Source organism: Micrasema longulum, unplaced genomic scaffold, assembly GCF_059751315.1.
Source record: "Micrasema longulum isolate JH-2025_06_02 unplaced genomic scaffold, ASM5975131v1 h1tg000777l, whole genome shotgun sequence".
NCBI classification, from domain to species: domain Eukaryota; kingdom Metazoa; phylum Arthropoda; class Insecta; order Trichoptera; family Brachycentridae; genus Micrasema; species Micrasema longulum.
Genome location: NW_028277970.1, coordinates 188,555 through 206,088, shown reverse-complemented (window position 1 = coordinate 206,088; position 17,534 = coordinate 188,555). Strand labels below are relative to the sequence as shown.

General features: G+C 35.8%; 1 protein-coding gene across 5 annotated transcripts in view; it reads left to right on the top strand.

Moving 5' to 3' along the window:
* pum (pumilio) overlaps positions 1 to 17,534 on the top strand; it is a 144,233-nt gene that overhangs the window by 118,702 nt on the left and 7,997 nt on the right. For 2 of the 5 annotated variants that reach the window (XM_088230517.1, XM_088230516.1), the window contains exon 5: positions 14,822 to 14,902. The exons of the other annotated variants lie outside the window; for them this stretch is intronic. In XM_088230517.1, coding sequence (XP_088086643.1) covers positions 14,822 to 14,902 — 81 coding nt within the window. The remainder of the gene's footprint in view (positions 1 to 14,821; positions 14,903 to 17,534) is intronic. 5 annotated transcript variants of the gene reach the window in all.

Sequence of the window (17,534 nt, the reverse complement as noted above, 5' to 3'; positions counted from 1 at the left end):
AAAAGTCTTATGCACTCGAAACTTGTTTGTTTCCTAAGCACGTAAAAAAATTGGGTTACAATCAATATCCAAGATTAAGTGGTAAACGGCGATAAAGATCGATGTAACTTTGTATAATGCCCACTATTCATTATCGACAAATTTGATTTAAATTATTCTGTAGCATTCATGAATGTAAAAATATATATTATAGATTAAAGTTTACCGACTAATATTCATCAATATGTATATATCACACTTTTAACTCTTAGAGTAATAACTTAATAGAGTCGCCCATGAGGAGAAAAACCATTCTATGTTTGTTGACCACGAACTTAGCTACAGGTTACAGCGATACTACGGACCGTAGGTACTTGCGTTGAGAATAGCGAGCGCAACCCGAAACCGTCCATTGCACGTCTGTTAAACTAAAAACCAAAATAAAACCATACCAAAAATTTAGAACGCTTTTGTTCTATGCGATAGAGCTTAAGGGCTTCTCTAGAAAATTATTACTCTGAGTTTTAACTCATATTATATTAACATGCATTAAATTACATTAGGTGTTAACACAAGTTGTGTCATTTTTACCAAATAAAGAGAACAAGTGCAACAACAAAAAAATGCAACAAATTAGTCAATACTGTATTCTTCTTCATTATTTTACAAAAAAAAATAGTTAGTTTTTCATCAAGTCATTCATCATCATCATTCAGTCAATTCATATACTGCGCAAATATCGCGAGCAGCTTCGACAGTTTTATTCTCACGATTGAACGCGAACAGATGGAGGTGTCGAAAATGCTTACTTTATTCTACTTGACATTTTAATTTGAAGGCTTGTAATCAAATAAAATAATATATATATATATATATGCAAAATTATATAATATATTGCAACTGTTTCTTCGTGCAACTGTTGTAATTGGCTTAGGCTGTATATATAATAAATATATATTTATATATATAACGTAAAAGCAAACACAATTCCTTGTAGAGAAGAAAATTTTCTTTCGAATGACGTATGACTTTCACCATTTTTTTCACTTTGGGTGTTAATTTTTGTATTTGGATTAAAACGGACACCACTTATGTTAACACACAATAAATTAATAATGTTATGAATAATTCAAATGTATATTTTAACTCTGATATCATAGTGCAATGTGACATACGCACGCGGGCTAGCCACTTGTATTGTAGACACACAACTCATACACATTTATTTATGACTAACGATATTGTCGATTCATATCATGTAATATTCTATCTATGACCCATTCTATTTGTCACTAATAATTGTTCATTTTCTCACGAAATGAAAATACGGGCCTGACCTAAATTGGCCGTTGATAGTATCACCACGGGGGTAAATATAATTTTGTGCAAGAATAATAAATTTGTCGGAACATTCTGAATCATCTGACCTAGTCTAGCTTGACCGATACTCTCCTTCGTGTTTAGCGTTGCAATCCCTCAGTTTAAGTCCACACAATCCTTACATGTTTGCCGTCTCGTTACCGAAGGGTATTATTCTGTCACGTCCTCTTATACTGATGGACGACGCTTTTTATATTAAAAATACAAGTTCATTAAGAGTTCATTTTGTTTCGCGTAATGTAGCGCTAACATTTTTTACTCAGGTATATCGCACCCTAGAATTACACCGTCGTAAGTCTATATTTGGCTGTTTTGAGTTATGAATGCAGTTTAAGCACATTTTGTTTTCCCCTTCTTGATAACATAACTCTTCAGTGTACTTCTGGGGGTGTGATATGTTTTCAATTTGTTAAGGCTGTAGTTCCCTAATCGTTTTCGGTAATCCTCGTCTGAGGGTCATAAAAAGTCAATAAGATATTGTTTTAAAAAACCCAGAATTATCTTCTTTATTCAAAAAAGATAATACAATTATATAAAAAAGGTTTCAACTAAAGTATTTCAATTTTTTTTTTTAAAAGTATAACCGAAGGCATAACTTTAAGTATGTCGGAAAATGTCACAAAAATGTATGTGATTTAAAATGCTTGTATTTCTTTTCAAAAACAAAAAATAAAATTTGGCCGCGGCCACTTTCATGTTCAATTTATTATCTTCAAATTATTACGACAAATTTTAGTTCAATACTTAGTTTTTATTGAGATCCCAGATACCTAAGTTCAGTCTAAATTTGAAATGGCGTAATCTCCCGGTCTATAGACTTATAAGTAATTATATTTTAGTTACATAAAACTTTTAAGTATATTTTTTTACAGAAATACCTTTAAAAATATAGTTTTTGTCTAATTTAAGCTTTTTATTTTTTTATTATTGCGCGATTAAAAAAAAAAAAACATTCGTTTTAAAATGGCAAAATCGTATGATTTCCTAATTTTGCGTTCGTTTTACCAGACTACAGCCTTAACTTTTGATATCATTAACAACATTATGTTATTGTTCTCATTTTTCCTAGAACTTTAATGAGCTAAACAAATTATGCAAAAGCATCGTTATTTACTTATTTTAAGTAACAAATATTTTGTTAGAATTATTTACATATGAACAAAAATGCCTGCAGATAAAATTCGAGTTACTGTTATTATTACAAATGACTTGTAAAACGCCGGTATTTTACGGTCATATCTCGGTCATGTCTGTTATAACATATTATTACAATATTGATGATATGGTTACATCGAGATGATATATCGAGACGGTATAAAATAAAATAGATATTTATGTACGAAAATGTGTATATTCGTATGAAAATTTAAAGTATCTTCGTCGGTTACCTGTAATTGAACTTGTTTAGAAAAACATGTATGCATATTCTATTTTTCAAATGTTAACTCCCATACGGGTAATGCGGGTCCAGGAGCATCGAGACTTATCGTTTGTTTTTTTATCTAACCTTAACTTGTTTTCATCGTTATTTAATAACTCGACGATTACTGAAAATTTCAAATCATTTTTTATTTTATCGATACTTAGTTCTATTATTACGATGTTAAACATCCAATATGCCCTCCGTTTTACAAGACTTACGCGATCGTACTCGAGAACTTAAGCTTTTCCTCTTTAAAAAATTCAGTCTTATTAAAAAACAGAAACAGTTTTCGATCCAACAAAATATTAAGATTGAGTAATTTTTACATTAAGATTGAGTTTCAAAATGAGCCTTAAGCTTGCTTTCAAAATAAGCCGCCAGGGTTGTAGTGTAGTCTCCAGTCGCTAGCTGGATAGCCACTATCTACGACCAACTGTTGACCCGGGACACTTGTTAAATTAAATTTCCACTTTATTGCCCTCACCTCGCTGGACTATGTTTTTGTTTGCGTTTGCGACAAACATCTGGCCTAGATGAAACATTTCGTTCTAGGAACAAATTTCGTCTTGTTTACCCCAAAGGTCGTCTCGGCCATTTAGTGCCGCTTAACTTTCCTTCACTTAACAACATATTGCTAATTGAAACTGTAACTATGTACTTATTACGACCAAAATTAACATACTTGGGGTATAAAAAATCGACAGTATTAATCGGCTCCTACCTAATTCACTGGATTTAATTTTTGACTGGGATTTTTATTTTTTGGTGAAATTTTATGTCGAATTAATGCGTATTTTTCCCCTCATTTTTTTTTGTACTCATTATTTAATAACCGGTACCACTTATCTTTAAAATTTGTAACTTTTTGGCATGGTATCATTACATATTTTATTTTTTTATTAAAATGCTTCACATTCATGCAGTTTTCAAAAAAAAACCTTTAGAAAACACAAATAGTAATTTTACTGTATCAAAACGTTTGATCTCGTAAAAATCTTTATAAAATTTTGATTGGTGCAAGGCGTAACCTTGATGAACTGGAAATGTTATCAGAGTACGGAGTAAATGACAATCTGACACGGGCTGTTGCTTCTCTGTAAAAGGACAGCACAGCATGTGTTAGGGTAAGTGGATCATACACATCATGGTTTGACATTCCTAAAGGATTCAAACAGGGTTGTGTGATGACACCGTGGCTATTCAACGTATATATCGATAACAGGCGGCCTCCGTGGTGTAGTGGTCAAGACGCTTGACTCACGCATAAAAGGTTCCGGGTTCGATTCCCGGTGAGAACACAAAAATTAAAATGCGATGTTTCTCAAGCCCGGGTGTTCTGTGATGTAATTCACCACTGTAATACGGTCTCCTGGCCTGTTGTGGTGCAAAAAAAAAAACTGCATGAAAGAACTGAAATGGTTTAAGAATAAGAGCATAAAATTGAGATTTAACTGTCAATTGTCTTTTGTGGGCTGATGATGCCGTGCTTCTCGCTAGCAACAAAGAGGACCTACAATTTTTTTCAACAAAAGTCTACGATGTATGCGATGGGAGGGTATGCTGATGAATGTCGACAAATCGGATGTGATGGTTTTTGAAAAAAATGAAAGTTTGACTAAATGCGAGATCACTGTGAACAGGTAGATGGATTTTGGGTATCTGGGAAGTATAGTATTTACTGGGAACGGAATGACCGAGAGACATATTGAAAGGGAAATGAGCGCCGGGAACAGAGTGAACGGTGCACTTAAATCGACCTTGACGAATAAATGTTTTTCTCAGCGGGCAATATTAGCAGTTCACAAAGGAGTCCCGGTGCCGACCCTTATGTTTGGGAGCGAAGAATGGAATCGTAAAAACAAGAATGAAAGTAGGCTGAATGTTGTCTAAATGCGATTCTTAGATTCAAACTCTCATGATGGTATGCCGTGTACTATCCCGTGCATAGCTAAATTACTCTACTTCGGAACAAGATTGATTTCTCAATTATTATACATCATCACGTTCTTTGTTGATTGTTCAGGCACCTGAAATTCCCATCAAATGGTTAACAATTTGCAGTTACCTGCTTCACTCGGTTATACCATTATTCACGGTCACCGCTCTCTCTCTCTCTCTCTACCTTTCACATCCCCTCATAAATCACAGCGCGTTGCTGTTCGCAACGTTTCGCGAACTTTTAGCTTCATCCACTGCAATGTTTTGGATATATGATCCGTCGTTGATATTATTCTGTACGCGATAACATTATTATTACCGGTCATTAACGCCGAAGGAAATTTCAAACAAATTTAAATTTCCGTGTTTTATCCGCCCACTAGTATGTTGTGCGTTGAGTAATATGTAGGTACTTATTTATTGAAGAGTAATTTTTCAAAGTTGCTCAAGTCATAAAAGATCTTTTTGAGAAAAACTGCTATTTGTGATTTGTCCGTTATCAGATCAAGTGATTAAAAAAAAAAATGACGTATCAAAGTGATTGTAGACTCAGTCATGCAATCATATTCATTAAATACTCTTTGGTGTCATCAAAATGCTTTTTAAAAATAAGGGTTCGAAGGCGTTTCGAGAAAAAATGTGAAATTTTAAAACTTTATTGTATCAGGCTTAGTGACTGTTAGTATACAAATTTTCTTGCTGGGTTATGCAGCTTAAAACTGTGATTACAATAATTAACAATGGCATTCTTACTTTGAAATTCATAAATTTTCACTTAGAACTCTGAATCACTCTTCAATTCAAGAGCGCACTAATGAAACAATTATTTTACCGAGTTTGTCCTCGGGCAAGTGTGTTGTGAAACTAATTTACGGTAGAGATGCACAAATGTCGAGATCAGGCTGAGACAAGCGTTCTCGACAAAAGTGTCATTGGCGACATTGGCGACCTCCGCTGTGCAATGGCTAACATTCTTGACTCACGCACGAAAGGTTCCGGGTTCGATTCCCGGTGAGAACATGAAAAATAAATGTGAGTTCTTAAGCCCGGGTGTTCTCTTCTGTAATGAATCGTTGTAATTCGGCCTCCCGGCCTGTTGTGGTGCAAATAAACAACAAAAAATCAAATAAGAAAGGAGAGGTGTGATTAGCGTTTTACGATGCGAATGTTGATAGATGCAGAAAATGAGGAAGACCCGTGGCATGGTACAATTCAACTTATTTATGAAAAAAAAACAAGTTAAATTGGCGGACGTGCATAAAAAGATGCATCAGTTTTACCCGTAAAATCAACCCAATAATTTTTTACTACTCTCTTGGTGACAAACCATTAAGTAGGGTTAACATTATTAAAGATCTCGGGGTTTATATTTACACAAAATTAAAATTTAAACATCATATAGATTACATAACTCTTGTATCTTTATTTGTTATCTGAATAAATAAAAAAATAATCGAGGCACAGGAGTATAAAGCCTTCATATAACCTTTTCAAGATTAAATATAAAAGAAAGACAATGTCGCATTTTTCGCACATCCGTCGTTGTTCTACGATCACGACGAAATATGTTTTTTACGGGAGTGTATTTTTTCCGAGAGTTAATTTTTATCTTTATTGACTGATTTAAAAAAGGGTCCGAATAAAATATTTTCTTCTTTCTCCTATTCCACAGTACCGTAAATGGAAGTTGAGTTCTCAATTACACCCCTGACTGGCTTTGTGCTGCTTATTAATAAAAAGGGTTGACAGTGCGCTCTGGTCGAGTATTTGTTTAATTTCGTCCTCTTCTCTCCACTTCGCATTCGCCGCTGTGGTATTTGTTTATAACATTTTTGAAATGTTTTTTATAGAATTGAAATTCATTATCTACGTTTAAACCGAAGGCCTGTAATTATTTGACTCGTTTTTTATATAACTTCAAAAATAAAAATACGGCAGGGCCTCGATAGTCCGAACACTCAAAAGTTTATACCCTGTTCGGATGGACGAAGCGTACGGATCATGGTATGCAGATATTTTGAAAGGCCTTTTTTTCGAAATAAAACATTTTTTTTCTAACTAAAAGTATGTTTTAATCATGCAAAACGTTACATTATTAAAGTATAATGCTAATCACACTTCTTAAATGAATTCCAATATAGTGCTTTGATGAGTGTTATTTTACGCTTTATCCCTTAATGTACGTAAAAGTATTTTTTCTGGAATTGAGATATCTTCTTCACCCCCCACCCCACCATTCCAAGCAAGTATTCGAGGCAGACACAGCTTGGATGTGTGGAATCCTTGCGTCGGATTTGAGATGCCTCAAATTCTTTTTGGTTTTCGCTGTCACGCTCATTTCTTACTTTTCTTACTGTGTCTTCATCAGTTCGAGGCTCCAGACACTAAATATCTACTTTTGAAAAGCCTGCGTTTCGAAAAATCCTTTATGGTAAGTCATCTTCAGGGTCAGAGTCTTCCGCATCTTGGAAATGTCAACTGATTTAAATAACAAGGGCCTCGGAGGTCGTTCGGATTATAGAGGCGTTCGGATTAGCTGGGGTTGGAACTATCGAGGCCCTGCTGTATGGTGATTTTTGTAACTGTTCTTGTATGCATTTCTATTGAAATTCCATCTGAACCAAATTGTTCACAAATTACTTTTTAGAACCGTAATCAAATCAGTGTGTTTCAGTTACACTCTTAATAATCCATCTACGTGAAATTGTAAAACTCAATTCGTTCGGACTAAGTGTTCAACTCAGTTATTTTGATCAGTGAAATTAGGGTCATGCAAAGATAATGCCGTAGTTCTTCTTAACCCTCGAGAAAGCTCGTGTTTTGTTCGTTTGTGCCACGTATTAAGATTTTCACGCACCATTTCCATCCCTCGGGTTGTTTCCATTACCTTAAATACCCGTTGGGCATGATGAGTTTACCGCCTAATCGTGCCGGGCGATACTTCGCCAACCTCTAACGGTACAGCCTCTGGTTCTCGTCATACTCGCTGTTCCACGAACATCTCACTTTTATAGCCGGTTTTACGAGGTGTGCTAATTCCCGTGCGCAAACAGATATACGAGTACACTCTTGTTTTACATGCAAATGCGATTCGCGAGTATTTTAGGCTCTCGGCTATAGATTCGCTTTCGCCTGTCTCGCATATACAACAATAACTGGTAATCCTTTGTTTTTGGTTTCCAGTCATGGTTCTAAGAATCTACTAAGATGCGGTATCGCGATGTCATCATTTTAAAGCTGCATTTTCATCTCGATTATCTAATTAATAAATACTACTTACTACAGTACTTTTGACAGTTTTCTAGATAGTTTTATGCATATTTTTTTCTAATTCAAACTATTCGTATTTCATGTAAATTTATATAGCCAAGTGACATTCCGGCATTGTGTTCTGACTTCTGTCACCCTGACAAGTTGTTTGTCGTCGCTCAAATTGAAAATACTCGGCAGCATAAATAGCGGAATTTCCGAACGCGATTCAATTCAGAAACTCATTATTATTTGTGTACAGAGTGACGCGATACAGGTGGCCGCTGAATTCCAAGGACCGTTTTGACTCGAAATCACATTACGCGAAGCACAATTTGTTCTTCGTCACAATTTAACACAATTTCATTTTCGATTCGCCGGCGCCGGCAAACGAATCTAAACACTCGGTATACAAACAATTAGAGCGGCAATGGGACACCCGCCCCCCCTCCGTCCTCTTGTCCTCCTGTCCTCCTGTCCTGTCCCCCTAACCCGGCATACTCCATTACTCTGTTATGGTGCTCATTTCGGACGAGTGCGAGTGTCGCCGCTCGCGGACCAATTCACCCCTTCCAGGGTTGCCACTTTGGGAAAGGATTTCGATCCCAACACATTTTGCGCCTTTTCATTTTCGATTATTCGAATGGGGGACGTTCGACCTTCGATAAATCAACAGATCAGTATCTATCTGCTCTCTCGAAACAATTAGTATTTAAAAAAACGTTTAATTTTCAATGTAGCTATACTAACTCTGACTTCCACTCTTTCTTCACCTGTATCTAATGGCGCATAGCGCACTTCAATAGACTCAAGTTGCGGGGTTGATTAAAAAATAACGAAGATATGATTGTCAGTTTTAACTCTACAATATTTAGAGTCTACGCGTATTAACTCAGGGTTAAAGATAACGTATTTTTAACTTTGAAAACTCGTTCATTCAGTAACGAATCGAACCTGGGACTTCGGACATTGTAACCTAACGGTCTAATCAAAACACCACGATGGAAACGAATACAATATTTATTTATTTATTTAACAAATTTACGGACAATGTCCAATTTAAACAAATCATACAACGAAAAACAATAATAAAACAGTAACAAATAATAGAAGCGATACAACAAAGAAAAGCAAAGACAAGTTAATACACTAGACAGGCATTATGGGATCCAGGTCAATTGTACAAATATACAGTCAATTCATTGGGAATATTTCTTCAGTCTTTTTGTAAAAAAACTCATCATCTAACATTTAGTATATCTGTTCATCTACAAAATTCATAGAAAACTTTATGTTATCAAAACCGAAAAAAGAGGCGTATTCGAAAGGACTTGTGTTAATTAATCGGTTTTGAAATGTAATTTATTACGGTTTTCACTCATCAATTATAAACACCTAAACAGTTAATCCTCGGTCGTGTATTGTTCTTGTAAACTTGGCGCGATACTAAATTTCATATTTATTATATTATCGGTCAAACGAAAAAATGGAAGCAGTTTATCAAGTCCGCTGAAGTTCGTGAATGCCGCGGTTGAATATACGGCACAGATCTGTCATTATGATTAACGAGACGGGACAGCGGAAGAATTTCGTGTTTTTGTCGCTAACAAAACCTCAAATTAGAATTTTTAAATAACATCGTTATCGCGTAGCCGCGTACCTATGAAACCAAAATAACATCGATGGTGTTTGGACGATTGACGATTTTTGGAAACAATAGACTGCTGAAGTCGTTTGCTTGTTTTAAACATCTAATAATATCTGAATTTATATATTTAAACGTTCATTTAGTTGTGTTGATCCGTTTTGTCGCGAGTTCCGGTATAAATAGTCGTATCTTAAAAGACTGCTAAAACAAAAGACGAGATGGTATAGCCAAAATACGACTCCGTTATTTATCAAGTCTAGTGTTCTATGTAGATTCTGGTTGGATTCTGATTGTTTTTTTTTGTTCTTTTGTTTGTATACAATTTCTCTTTGGCCCGCCCTGCTGTGATTTCATCGGCGCTATTAACCGGCCCGCTGCCGCTCTCGCGTCTTCCACACTTCATCTTTTCGAGGAGGAAAATCTAATTTGTTACTCCCGCGCCCGCTCCGGAGCACTTGACCCGCTCGGAGCTCTCCCGGGGGACCTTCTCTGTGTAGTGTGTCGCGTGTAGTGTCTACTGTTGTGTACTGTGTACAGCGTACAGCGTAGTGTTCACCCTTCAGCCTACACGTCTTGTCTCCTGCCCCACTTCACTCTGCAGATTATGGCCGTGCAGATTGTTTTAACTCTTATGCGACCTTCATTATTCTGTTGATAAGAGAAGGGTTTACAGATTTCGGACCATCTATAGCGGACTTAAAATTATAATATACCTTCGGGACACTTTAAACTAATACGGGTCCGTATTCTTATGGGAAGTTAAAGGTATCTTCAGTTTTATCTACAAAGTAAAAGTAAATTTTCTGTATGAAAAATATAATATGTTGACGATTCAATTCAAAATACATTGAATTTTCATACATATATCCACATTTTCGTACGTAAATATCGATGTTAGTTTATACCGTCTCGATATGTATCGATGAAGATAGAGTTTGTAATCTCGGCCCAGGACTGCTATTCCAAACGCTATCGCGGCCGTAGAAAAAGTTTTTTTTAGTACAAAATACGCGCTATAAAGGTGTTTTCTACGGCCGCGAGAGCGTTCGGAATAGCAGCGCCGGTATCATTAGTTTTGCGACACATCCCTTCGCTGTCCTATTCCGTTCATCCTATCGCGGGCTTCATTAGCGAAAACTCACCTTGATATTTATATCGTTCGTCTTAATTCTTCATATTACTGCAATTGATCGAAATTACACGTTTATTTGAGACTAATGGTATTGAACGCGCATAAATCGTCCCAAACTGCGATAGTAATGTTCCTCTTTAATAGCGACCCCCCCTCCCCCCATTACCGGTACCCTCTCCAACCCCCCTCGGACCTGGGATAACACACAAATAAGTGTGCACACACGCCGTAATGGCGGATTAACGATGTTTGCAGAGCAGGGGGTTCTACACGAAATTTAAATTAGTTTCGGCGTGCTTTAGAGTTTGTATTTTCTAACTTACTCCTGCCCCTAAATTATCACCGAGCGTCTTCCAGAGGGTTGCGCCGAGAATGTATCTTTTATTCTACGCATTACGTCGAATTAACTATTGTCACATCAAATGGCGCCGTTTGAAAATCGTCCCTTCGAGAATGTGAAAATATTCCAAATAGAAATGATAAATCTCTCCGGGTGGGGGAGAACACGAAATGGAGAAACAGACCCCTAACGGACTTGTTGAATAAGGTTCGCAAAGCGTTTCTGTCCACAGCTTTTCGTATTACAACTCCTTATGTTTGATTTTCCCTAATTCCGTGTACCACCCCCGGCGGGGAGGGCTGGGCGGGGCCGGCCGCCCCCGCCGTTCGGACCCGCCCACCGAGAAAATGGCGTTTTAATTCCGGGCTACTTGAAAATTGGCCCGTTGATTATTTTCTCCTTTCGAAATTAATTCCGCATTCGTCTTCCATTTGCAGTCCGTTAGAATATTTTCCCTTTTATTTCCTTCCACGTGGAAGTGCCAGATAACAGCTTCCTGCCCCGAGATCTGTCTGCTGTCTGCTGTCTACCCACAAGCGGCATCACCGAGTGTTGTTCCCTCGAATCCCTGATCTAATCAGTGTATCTTTTTTGTATCAGAGCACGCCAAAAGGCCCGATTAATTACGGCGCAGTACACCCTTCGCGAAGTAGGTTGTACTGTTGATTTTTCACGCTCTTTTTCTTTTTTCAGTGTCATTAAAATATAACTCTGGACATTTATGTTTTATACGCCTCTGAGGATTTTCATGAAGGATTCTTTTGCTACTTTATTACAATAAACTGGAACCACTTTTTACACGGAGGATACAATAAATAAATAAATGTGGTGGATAGATTAGATATCCTTATACAAAAAGCAATTCAAGCAACAAAAAAAAATGTTAACATAACATGGCAATAGTCGTAGCAAAGATTATTCACTACCACTGTTTTATATTATACGCCCAGTAATTCAAAGAGCGATGTAGTGAATTCCAGAAACATATATTATAATAATATTACTCTAACGCAATATTAAATTGACGTTCAAAAATATATTTTTTAAACTTATGTACTGTGTTATTTCTAAATCCCGTAAAAAGTGGTTCCGGCGTATATTTTTTCCATTAAATGAATTAAACTAAATTTTAGTCATAGTTACTCGATACAATACCACATTGAAGCGGAAATAATAACACGCACAAATAAAAAAAACTAAATACGATTGTCAATTTTAGTTTCAGTTAAACGTTGCGATAGTCCCGGGTGAATGAATGTGTCCGAAGGAGAAAGAAAAACGCTTTAGAAAAAGATTAACCAAAACACGGCCGCGGCCTGCACTCGCGAAGCTCCCGGTTACTCCCAGTTACTAGGCAACATCCGGCCAAGTTTTTGTTCCGAAAGTATATTTTCTCTTGTTTTTATTCCGACTCCGTAATTTATTTGTTGATTTTAATGAGCTGGCTGCTGCTACTTTAAACTCTCGCTGACTGATGAAGCGGCCGCCGGATCGTCCGAACTTTGCGCCGCTCGCCCGGGAAACTTTTCCCGCTAGCTTTATCATTATCAAAATTCGCAACACCTGCTTCCCCACCCTCGCGCCCGTCTCGGGGAATTGCATTCTTTATGTGCTCACCTGTTTCTGAGCCTATCTCTAGCCGCCCATCCGCCTCGTCAGGGCGGTGGCGGTGTGCCGGCCGAAGGCGACTATCACTCACTTTATAAAGGCTTCGGGGGACTTTCATTTGCCATTCTTATTCTTTATATCCTAGTCGAGTGCCGTTTGAACCAATATGAATTTACCTACCACATCTGAACCTCTTTTCACATAAAAAATTAACATTCATTTAATAATGCGTCATAGTAATATAAAGTATTCTTTTATTTTTTAGAATTCCCTACAATAACTATTTTACCTACTAGACATATAATATTACGTGGCTTAGGTCTATGTAAGGGCCAATGTCGTAAATCACATCATTAATTTTACAACTATTTTGTGACGTTATAATCAATTTTTGGAGGTTTTTAAAACTGTATAATTTCATATATATATATATATTTTTAACGTGAATTTTTAATTTAAATCAACCCTCTACAAAATGTTGGCAAGAAAACAAAACCGACATTGGCCCTTTTAGACCCAAGACACAGATATACAGGGTGTTCATTAAAACTTGTCACATCCGAAACCACGATGATCAGTATGAGCAAGAAGACATATTGGCATATTAAAATATTTTTTTAGAACGAATAAAATTTTAAAAAAAGCAAATGGTTGCTTACTTCTGCGGGGGAGTCTAATACTACGCCGCACTCCCCTCACTTATTCCCTGCAGAAGTAAGCAACCATTTGTTTTTTAAATATTTTATTTTTAAAAAAAAATCTTTGTTCTAAATATGTTTTAAATATGCTAATATGTCTTCTTGCCCATACTGATCATCGTGGTTTCGAATGTGACAGGGTTTAAAGAACACCCTGTATAGTGAATAATCTTTGTTACGATTTTTGAGATACTATAAATAGTAAGTAATTTTTAAAAAATTACATCCCGAATGATTTTTGCACAAGGAAATTTATCCTCGATTGTAATATTTTTTTACACGGTGCTACGTGGAATGTATCCCCCGCGTTAAAGGGGTTCCGGTGTATTTTATTCAGACCTTATTCCATGGTGATAATATCAACATATTTGTAAACTAGCCACATAGTTACATCTGTATAATTTTGTATATAAATATTTCAGTTTTGGCATGTATCATAAATTGCTTTATTTTTAAAAACATTAACAAAAAAAATTGATGGTTTTAACAGAGACAAGAGTTTCATTATATATTTTTAAATAACTTTTATTATACTTTGTCTCCGTGCCAATCATCAAATATTCTCATTGAAATGTGCCATTTGCTTTATACTAAGATTTCATTGTAATATTTTTCATGTCATTGCGATACTCAAATGTTATTTTTATAAGAGTTAATTATAATGAAATAATTATCAATTCGTCGTGATCGTAGAACAACGATGGATGTGCGAAAAATGCTACAATTACATCGAAAAGGTTTTATAATTAACTAATCCAAGCATCAAACGATATACTGTTTTACTTACCGAGTTTTGACAAAAAAGTGTCAGAAAATCACATGCGTCGTTGTTTTACGGTCATGATGAATCTATTTTATGTAACATTTGAGTTTCGCCGCCTAACCTGTACATTGCTGTTCCGACACCACCCTCAACGTGCTCCACGAATGCCACTCGTCTTCTTTGACATTTAGATTTAGATTAGGTTTCATTAAATAAAATGATTCCGCAATCATTTTCCATTTTTTGCTAGCCTTCATTAATTTTCTCAATTCTTGGATTTAGTTTTAAAATTAATCATCATCATTCACTTACCCGCACCTGATAGTGCGTATAGGACTCAGCATTGATTCACCGATCGGGTGAATTTACATGCGGGTATGATGATCAGTCTTACGCTTCAGGAAACAGTCCAGGGACTATCATTGAAGTATTGCGAAACATCCTTTAAATTATCATCATTTAATTAGAAGAACGAGTTCAAAAACGAGATTTAGGTTAAGTTTAATGTGTCCACGAAAATTATTTTTCGATCCGATTCGGAGTTCCCCATTCGACGATTCGAGGGGTTCTGGACTAGTCGGAAGTTAGTCGGTCAGTGGCTCCGCGCTGGGGGCGGTGTCGCGGTATCTCGTGCCCCACTAACCGCTGTCGCTCGCGGGACAGGTGTGTCGCAGTCTTCGGGGCTGTTTCCCGCCGCCTTCGCGACCCTCGGCCACGCCGGCAGCCCCGCTGCTCCTCTATCAGGTCTGTTGTCCCGCCCTAACACACTGGAACTAACTGCTGGAGGGAGGACTTAAAGCTGTATTATACGAATGAAATAAAACATAAAACTGAGTGGAGAACATTTTCCGAGAAGTCTAATCATTTACAGAGTTTATTGCTCACTCTACATATTATTCACCGTATCGCTCCCCCAGAAGTACACTGTGGTATGTCTAAATCGGCCATTCTGGAATGCAAAAACAAACTTTTTAAAATAAAATAATATGAAACAACTTTGTTTTTCTGCCGACAGTTTTCGAAGCTACAGAAGCCTTCTTTATCAAGGTATAATTAACTAATGAATTCTATCCTATTTTACTTTAACAGTAATTATTAAATATTCGATCTAAACATGGCGCTAATAAGTCGAGTCTTTCTGTCATGCTTTCCTTTAAAAGAGGGGAACTTTTTTAATTTATTAATGCTCGTCACTTAATGTATATTGACATTATTAATGGCCAGTATTTGCTCATTTGACTGTTGAAATATGAGTAGAACAGAGTGTTACAGTAGCCTCATAATAACAGCAGTGTTTTTCTCGATATTTTACTCAATTCATTAAAAAAAATACCGAAGTTTGTGGTAATTTTGTTTTAAAAAAAGATACGCGAGTGTTCTCTTACGTAAGAGAAAATGTTGTTAATCTGCATTCAAAACTCAAAACGACCAAATATAGACTAACGACAGTGCACTTCTGGGCGTGCGATTTGTTTGACGTTGCTGCCTCTCTATTGGAGCAAGATGCTCTTTAGAAAAGGAGTTCATTTTACAATGTTTAAAACAATTGAAAATATAATACACGAATACAGTATGGAAGTTAGGATGGGATGACTCTAATCCCATGTTTCGTTTGTTTATACTTACATTATCTTAAATGCCTCGACTTCTACAATATTCCCCTCTCAATAATGTTTTTTATTTCTGTCGAAATATGTACCCATCTTGATGAGTAATATTCAAGTTATCTTGAAATGAAGTACATAATATTAAGTCCTCCCACCATATAAATTACACATGTCATCCTGCTATTTTTACTAACCTATATCAATTGTTTCATTAACGAAAAATATTTATTAAATGTTGGGATCTGTAATTGATGCCCGGTATAATACGTTTCCTTTCCCTTCCGCACCGAGTGGTGCATAGGGCACTGCAGCCGTTTTATCGTTAATTTTACGAAGGTGAGATTTTTGTAACGCTTCAGGGCGCCGATTACAATGGGAAGTCAACATAGTAATCTTCAATATTATGTATAAAGCCAAATTGAATTGTCTGTATGAAAAATGTAATACACAAATAAAACATATTTTTAGACACATTCAATAATTACAATTTTTCTGATGATAATTTAAGTTTTCATACAAATTTACACATTTTCGTAGAGACAATGGACAGAAGAAAAATAACTAAATTTGTATCTGAATTTAAAAAATCGAAAGTAATTAATATTTTTTTATAAAAGCATTCACCTTTTATTTATCATAGAATTTTACCTAGTTTTATTAATATAAAAAATAGAATACAATATCTTGAAATCTTTCAAAAAATTTTATTTTTGTTTCGTTGTATTTATTGTAAATATTCTTTCGAAATGTGACTTACACAAATCCACAATTAGATAGTTCAATTTACATAGTAGAATATAATGATTTTGTATTGTACATTATTTAATAATAAAATATTAATTTAACCATGTTTAAAGACCGACCGAACATTCAATTTCGAACAGTTTCATGCTAAAGTAGTTTCCGATCGAAACTCAATTATGAAGTGATTCGGTTTCGTCGGCGGAAAAACTGTTTCAGTCGATCTTTAACCATATCATGTATGTTTTCTATGGTTTTATTTCCATTACTTTTTTAAAAGTATGTATATAATACGAGTGTAACTAATCAAATGTATTGTAAATTTTTGTGTGACTATGTTTTTTCCCGCCAATGCCCTAGCCGATGCAACCCGTGTTTTTTAATGATTTTATCGACAAAATTTATTTAAATTTAGAGTTATTTTCAGAAGATATGTTACCGTCTTGTTTGATTTCGATATTTACATCGATTTTTTTAAATCTTAGTCTTTGTCTTCACTTAGTTTAGGATAAAATAATTTTTAAATCCCTTTTTACGCCTTACGCCAGGCAATCATCGCAACATAATAATATTTGGACAATAATGTATTATTTTTTATCAAACATTTCAAACATCAATGGATTTTAATAGCTGTTTTTTAGAAATTAGAAAGCACAAAAAGATGTGGAATTCGATTAACTTTTTATTATTCCGCCATTATGGATGGCGTACTTCGGAATCAGAGTTCAGTGGTTAAATTCCCTACTCTTCATGATTTATATTTTATAGATCAGCCTCAGTGCTAGTGGAAAATTACAGCGTAAATTACAGCGTATGTCGATCATCAGTGTGTTCAGCCTTACGCTTGAACATGAAATATTGCATTTTAAAATCGCAATTTTAATCAATGCTTCATCATGTCGACCTCATCGGGAATTATTTAAACCAATCTAAGGTTATTTTAAACAGACCCTAAAGCTAGGGTTTCCTAGGACAGCGGTGCCCGTATCTTAACGGCCGTAGTGAACGGTGATGCGGTAGACAGATAC